We start from the raw sequence: 7,696 nt of genomic DNA, 5'->3' as shown, positions 1-7,696 counted from the left end.
TTGCTTTGGAATCGTTCAGTTAGGATTCCTTCAATTAGAAATCCTTCAGTTAGGGAATCTTTAGGTAGGAAACATTCCGTACGGGAACCTATTCACTTAAGAATCATTCACTTACGAATTCTTCAGTTAGAAATCCTTCACTTTGGAATCATTTAGTTAGGAATCCTTCAATTAGGAATCCTTAAGTTACAAATCCTTCAGTTCGGGAATCTTTAGTTAGGAAACCTTCAGTTAGGGAACCTTCAGTTAGGAATCATTCACTTAGAAATCCTTCACTTTGGAATCGTTCAGTTAGCATTCCTTCAATTAGGAATCTATCAGTTAGAAATCCTTCACTTTGTAATCGTTCAGTTAGGAATCCTTCAATTAGGAATCCTTCAGTTAGAAATCCTTCAGTTAGGGGACCTTCAGTTAAGAATCATTCACTTAGAAATCCTTCAGTTAGGAATCATTCACTTAGAAATCCTTCACTTTAGAATTGTTCAGTTAGGATTCCTTTAATTAGGAATCCTTCATTTAAAAATCTTTCACTTTGGAATCGTTCAGTTAGGAATCCTTCAATTAGGAATCCTTCAGTTAGAAAATCTTCAGTTAGGAAACCTTCCGTTAGGGAACCTTTCCAAAGAAATCCATAGCAACCGTTTCTAAGGATAAAAAGTTCTTAGCGGCCGTTGCTAACGAAAAAAAACTCATAGCAACCGCTCTTAAGAATAAAAAGTCCTTAGCAATGGTTACTAAGGAAAAATGGTCATAGTAACGATTTCTATGGTAACTGTTAATTTGTTGCTCTGTATTATAATAAACTACAATAAAAAGCATAACATTTTTTTATTGATAGTTAATAAACATTTGAAGAAAGTGCATAAAAAATAAAATATAATAATGATGATAATGATAATAGAAATAACAGTAATAATAATAATAATAATAATAATAATAATAATAATAATAATAAATATTAGTAATAAATAATTGTAATAAATAATAATAATTAAAAAAATTAAAACCATAAAAATGTTAATAAAAAATAAAAAAAATATTTTTATTATTATTAATAAAAATATAATAATAAATTTGTGAACCAAAAATTGTACTATAAAATTTTTTTTTTGAAAAAATTTAACAGATGCCCTTTTATATCAATTTGAGGTAACTATGAATTTATCCAACGAATTTAATTTTAACTTACCCAACGAGTTTCATTTAAACATACCCAACGAGTTTCATTCATCTACTTATCAGCAGAGTATAGAAATAACTTGTAAAGAGAGGACAGCCTGGTTCTAATAGTGTCATGCGCAGTACAAAGGTAGTGCTCCGAAAAATAAAATTTCATGGCTTCTGCTTGTGTTCTAATTTCTATTTTTTTCATTTAACAATCTTGCGTGTCTTTCTGCTCGTTGTTATTTCAATTTATTACATAAAAATAAGTGCATTGTAAATTTAATTTAAAAAAAAAAAACAAAATAATTTGTAATACATTTTTTAAAAAATCATTATTTTTTTTTAATGAGACTTTTTTATATTTTTATATAATTTTTAGGAATTAATACGAGTTTAAAGTGTCAACATACACTGGAGAAGATTTCATCATTTTTTCTTTTTTAAGTGTAATTTTGTTACGTCATTGTAAGTAGATAAATTTTCATTATTTTTTCACTTTGTTTTGTTTAATAATTATATATATAGAATATGTGTTTGTGTATGCAATTTTTAGTTTATAAATCACCTTTGGCTCATTTTTATACCGGGTAACCTTGACGTGACGTATATAAACTATATTTTTTCTTAAATTAAAATTTCATCTTAAGTTACATTTTTTTTTTTATCAGTGTTTTAATCAATTCTAATCAATTTTAATAATTCTACCAGTTTATTTCATTTCTTTGATTTTAATATCAAAAGAATTTTGTACTATTATCATCAATAGATATATAATAATGTTACTAATTATAAATTGTTAATAATTTTTTTTTTTTTGATTTAGTTGAGGAATTTATGAAACATTTTTAATCTCATTTTTTTTTTCAATAATAGAGTCAACAAAAAGTAATGTTATCATTATTTATTGAAACGATAATTGTGATTTTTTTTGAATTCATTTCATTTTTATAAATTAAAAGATAAATAATAATAATTGTTTATTTTTCTTACAGGTATATGTTCAACATTTGAAAGTAAGACGTGGGTAGTAATGCCCAGAAAAGGCTTTTGAAATGTGCAAAATCAAGCAATTAAATTTTTATAAGTCATTGTACAATAAGTCCCGAGTTAATCTAAAAACAAGAAATTCTTTGATTTTACCATTGAAACATGTCTTCAGTGGAGACACCGCCTTTTATTCGCACCATCGAATGGGACATGATGGACAAAACAAAATTTTTTCCACTGAGCATGCTCTCGTCATTTTCAGTCCGTTGCTGCCTCTATCCATTGACTGTGATCAAAACACGACTTCAAATTCAAAGACGAAATCACATGTACACTGGTAATGGGATTAATAAATTTTTTTTTTTACACTTAAAATATATTAAGAAATTTCCAATAGAGTCGAAATTTTGATAAATATGTTACAAGAAAAATGTGTCAAAATGGCAAAAATTGATATATGAAAATAAAATACTTATTTTCAGAAATTAAACAAAAAATTAAAATTTGTAACGCTCTCTGAAGAAAGGGACGTTAGAGGCAAAAAAATGATAGGTTATGTTTTAAAATATCGAAGTGAAAATACACACAGAGGATCAATTCTCAATGTACAAATTATTGATATTTAAATTTTTATTACATCCGAAATATTCAATAAAAACTAATTTTTATTTTATATTAGAAAGAAACTTTTAATCAAGGTAAAATTATCGTAAACATAACCTATAATTCGTTTGCTTCTAAGGTCCTCTTTCTTCAGAGCGCGTCACAATTTATTAAAATTACTAAAAATTATATTCAAGTTTGTAAATACGTACACTGAAAAAAAAATTTATTTGATTCAAACACTCCATTACTTGACTATTATCAAATAAATATTTATTTGTATCAAATAATTATTATTTGAGTCAATTAAATGGTATTTGTTTTAAGTACAGAAATTATTGGTTCAAATACAATTTATTTAATTCGAATAAAAATTATTTGGTTCAAATAAATATTTATTTGATAATACTCAAGTAATCAAGTATTTGAATCAAATAAATTTTTTTTTCAGTGTACAAAAATTTGAAATACATTTATTAAAAATTGAAATATTTCACATTTTGACACGTTTTTTAATATTTATTAAAATTTTCACTATACTTATTGATATTTCTTAAATATTTTCTTTCAGTGTATATTTACATTTTTCAATTTCAGTAAAAAAAACGGAAAAAATGAAGAAAAAATGAAATAACTGATTTTTTTTTATATTTTAACTACTTTCAAACAAATTTTTAACAATTTTTTTATTTTTAAATTATTTTTATTGAAAATTAAATTATTATTTTTTTTAATTATTTATTATGATTTTGTTATTATTACAATTATTTATTTAAATTTAATTTAAAAGAAACAGTCATTGATTGAAAAACAACATTTAAAAATATAAAATCACAATTTAAAAAAAAAAAAAAAATTAAAATAAATAAGTTAATATTTTGTTACTTCTTTATTTGAAAGTAGTTGTAAAAAAAATTATCTCCTTTTTTACAATTAAATTACAAAGTTAATTTTTCGGAATAAAATAATTATTATCAAAGTTCACGTGGATTATCGTTGTGCTAATTATCGCGGTATTATTTTCTTTGTAATTTAAAATGTATGCTAATTAATGAAATTAACCAGTAAATAATTGTATGTATTTTTAAATTACATTCCCATATGGAAAATTTATATCGACCTCTTTATGCGCATGTGTTATGTTATTCTCGTTCATTGGTCATTTCAATTTTTCGCGCGTTTATTCAAAAATAAGTAAAAAAATATACTTGAAATTAATTTATAACTTAAACATAATTAATTTAGAAGAAAATTGAAAAAATAATTTAATTTAGTTTAATTTTTAATTAATTAATGTTTTTAAATATTTATTAATAATTACTATTTTTATTATTTAAAATTATTTTTTAATTAATTAATTAAGTTAATTTTTAAAATTTCATGAATAAAAAAATTAATGTATAATTAAATATTTTTTTTTTAAATTAAATTTTTCTTTAGAATAAAAAATAATAACAATATCATATTTATTGTTCAGGCATGATAGACGCTTATCGAAAAATTTACCTTTACGAAGGCATGGCAGGCCTTTATCGAGGATTTTGGATAAGCTCGATACAAATAGTCTCAGGTGTTTTTTATGCGACAACATACGAAGGTGTACGACATCTTCTCAGTCAAAATTCAGTCACATCGTCACTGGATTCAAGGGTCAAGGCATTAATTGGAGGTGGTGCAGCGAGCTTAGTGGGACATAGTATTGTTATACCTTTTGATGTTCTTAGTCAACATTTAATGGTGCTTGGCGTCAATGTTAAACATGGAAAATTGGTTGTAGATAAAGTGAGTTTTCATCAATATATATATATATATATAAATATATTTAACAGGGAAATTTATCAATTAATATAAAGGATATAATTAATTAATTAAAACAAAAAGAAATTACAAGAAGAGTTAATAAGGGGTAGAATTAATTAATAAAAACGGTAATTAATTAAAATAAGATGTAATTAATGATACAACTAATTAATAACAACGGTATTAATATAAAAGGTAATTAATTTAAATAAGAGGTAATTAAGGGTACAACTAATTAATAAAAACGGTAATAAATGAAGGATATAATTAATTAATAAAAACTGTAATTAACAAAAAATTTATTAATAGAGATGTTAATTACCAGAAAATGTAATTTAATTAAGGAAATTTAGGGTATAATGAATTATTAATAAAGGTAATTAATTGAAAAAGTTAATTAATAAAAAAGGTAATTTAGGGTATTAATAATTAATAAAAACGGTAATTAATTAAAAGAAGAGTTAATCAATTGTATAATTAATTAATAAAAACGCTAATTAATTAAAAGAAATGTTAATTAAGGGTATAATTAATTAATAAAAAAGGTATTAATGTAAAAGGTAATTAATTAAAATAAGAGGTAATTAAGGGTATAACTAATTAATAAAAACGGTAAATAATTAAGAATATAATTAATTAATGGAAAAGGTAATTAACGAAAAAATTATTAATAGAGATGTTAATTAACAGAAAATGTAATTTAATTAAGGAAATTTAGGGTATAATTAATTAATAAAGGTAATTAATTGAAAAAGTTAATTAATAAAAAAGATAATTTAGGGTATTAATAATTAATAACGGTAATTAAGTAAAAGAAGAGTTAATTAATGGTATAATTAATTAATTCTAAAGGTAATTAATAAAAAAAATTAATTAACATGAAACTTATTTAATAGAAGAGGTAATTAATTAAAAAAGTTAATTAACAAAAAGTATGATTAATTAAAAAAAGTGTTAATTAATAAAAAAAAAGTTAATTAAAAGAATAGGTGATTAATTAATTAAAAAAAGATTATTTAAAAAAAATAGGTGATTCAATTGAAATAAAATAAATTAAATTAATAGGGAAATGAACTAAATGTGCAACATTCCATATTGGACAATGATTCAAAATTTCGTTTTATTATAGATGAGTATGAATCCATTGGGATTGAATTTGCAACCAGGAATGTCCCGGGCGCAAATCTCATCAGAAATAGTAAAATTGATATATCAACGTGATGGTTTACGAGGATTTTATAGAGGATACATAGCTTCTCTTTGTGCATACGTTCCTAACAGTGCATTATGGTGGGGCTTGTACACAACTTATCAAGGTAGTTTTTTTCTACTATTTTCATTAACGAAACAGTAAAATTTTTCGCAATATAAAAAAATTTATTCAGAAAATAATAAATTGGAAAAAATTAATTTTATTTATTAAATTAAATTATTATTATTGTTGTTGTTATTGTTGTTGTTGTTGTTAACAAAGTATAATTTGCAGAGGAATTAATAAGGATTTTGCCATCGTGGGTAAGCCATTTGTTTATTCAGTCGGTCGCTGGCACTTTAGGAGGTTTTACTACAACAATTATTACAAATCCATTGGATATAGTGCGAGCCAGATTGCAAGTTCAACGACTCGACAATATGTATAATGCATTGAGAGTACTGTGGGTTGAGGAACGACTAAAAATGTTTACAAAAGGGCTTTCAGCGAGACTCGTGCAATCCGCTTGTTTTAGTTGTTCAATAATATTAGGATACGAGACCATCAAGAGATTCAGTGTTAACGAGGAATACAAAAGTTACATTCGTTGGTAAAAAAAAAAAAAATGAAAAAAAAAAATTTGTGCAATTCTCCAAAATATCACCACCTAGAGCTATATAAACATGAAAAAAAAAAAATTTCTAATTTTCTTTTAAAAAAAAACTTAATTTTTTAACTTCAATTTGAATTTATTTTAAATTTTCACTACTTTAGAAAGAACTTCATATGGAATTTAAAACAAGAAATTAAATTTAACAGATTTGTCGCTTTTTAATTCAGAAAATTTTTTTTTGTAACAAAAAAGATTTCATTTATACAGCTCCTATCGTAGGTCACGATATTTTGTAAATAATTTTCAAAAAAAAAAAACTAAGTCATTAAACAAAAACAAAAAAAAAATTATAATGGTGAATGTGATACAGGCATAATAGTAAAATGCAAACAAAACCCAAAGATGTTTCTTTCTTTGTATTATATATATAGTCCAAGTGTGTGTGTTAATTACACATCATGTACATATAAATTTTAGTTGGGTTTTCTTTTTTTTTTTTTTTTTAATAAAGAAAATTCTTCAATGTTATAAATTTGCATTGTAGATGAAAAAAAAAATAATATATAACGAACAATGTTAAAAGGTTCCTTTAGAATGGAAAATAAATCAATTTTCTTTTCAAATCGTTCATTTTTGAGACGATATTATTTATATTATAATTATTATAAGAGCAATAAAAATTAAATGTTACTTGTATAACAACATCAACCCTTTTTTTATATAAGAGAAGAAAAATTGTGACAACAAATGTAGAAAAAAAAGAGGAAAATTTTTTTTTTGAAAATTTGTTCTTATTAAAAATTAATTAGCAAAAAAAAAAAAAACAATGATTACTCTACACAATAAAAATGGAAATTATTTTAAAAAATCGATCAAATATTCTTTATGTTTCTATATTATTATTATATTATATTGAAATTTAAAAATTTGTTTAAAAAAAAAAAAAATATTGCATATGCAGCGCAAAATGCAGAATGTTAATAAAAAAAAAAAATAAAATATTATTGCACTTATGTGTTTCATATTCTTTAAAAATATTCCTTATTTTCTTACGTTGATCAAGAATAAAATTTCTAAATAAATTTTCTAACAATTTAAATAATTAATCCTTTTTTTTAATTAGATAAGTAGAAAATTATTATTTTTATTATTTATTACTATTATTTTTTACTATTATTATTATTATTATTATTATTATTATTATTAACTACTATTATTTTTTACTATTATTATTATTAATTACTATTATTTTTTACTATTATTATTATTATTATTATTATTGTTATTGTTAACGAAATATTAAAAATTTTAAGTGTTTCAAAGAAAGTAATATTACT

The 7,696-nt window shown here is 22.5% G+C and overlaps 1 protein-coding gene across 3 annotated transcripts; it reads left to right on the top strand.

Moving 5' to 3' along the window:
- The first annotated feature begins 1,292 nt into the window (after positions 1-1,292).
- On the top strand, positions 1,293-7,055 carry LOC127288437 (solute carrier family 25 member 44). 3 transcript variants are annotated; one of them, XM_051315884.1, is made up of 6 exons: positions 1,293-1,309; positions 1,544-1,629; positions 2,157-2,488; positions 4,232-4,536; positions 5,684-5,870; positions 6,041-7,055. In XM_051315884.1, exons 3-6 carry the CDS (start codon positions 2,314-2,316, stop codon positions 6,358-6,360), a joined length of 987 nt encoding a protein of 328 aa, XP_051171841.1. In that variant the 5' UTR covers positions 1,293-1,309; positions 1,544-1,629; positions 2,157-2,313; the 3' UTR covers positions 6,361-7,055. The 3 variants fall into 3 exon arrangements, with proteins under 3 accessions (XP_051171841.1, XP_051171840.1, XP_051171839.1); XM_051315883.1 differs by lacking the exon at positions 1,293-1,309 and adding an exon at positions 1,310-1,437; XM_051315882.1 differs by lacking the exon at positions 1,293-1,309 and adding an exon at positions 1,316-1,473.
- The last annotated feature ends 641 nt before the right edge of the window (positions 7,056-7,696 follow it).

Source organism: Leptopilina boulardi, unplaced genomic scaffold (assembly GCF_019393585.1).
Source record: "Leptopilina boulardi isolate dan_hultmark-lab unplaced genomic scaffold, ZJU_Lbou_2.1 LbouV2_386, whole genome shotgun sequence".
In the NCBI taxonomy this organism is placed as follows: Eukaryota; Metazoa; Arthropoda; class Insecta; order Hymenoptera; family Figitidae; genus Leptopilina; species Leptopilina boulardi.
The sequence above is the reverse complement of the archived record's forward strand: the minus strand, read 5'-3'. Positions and strand labels throughout refer to the sequence as shown.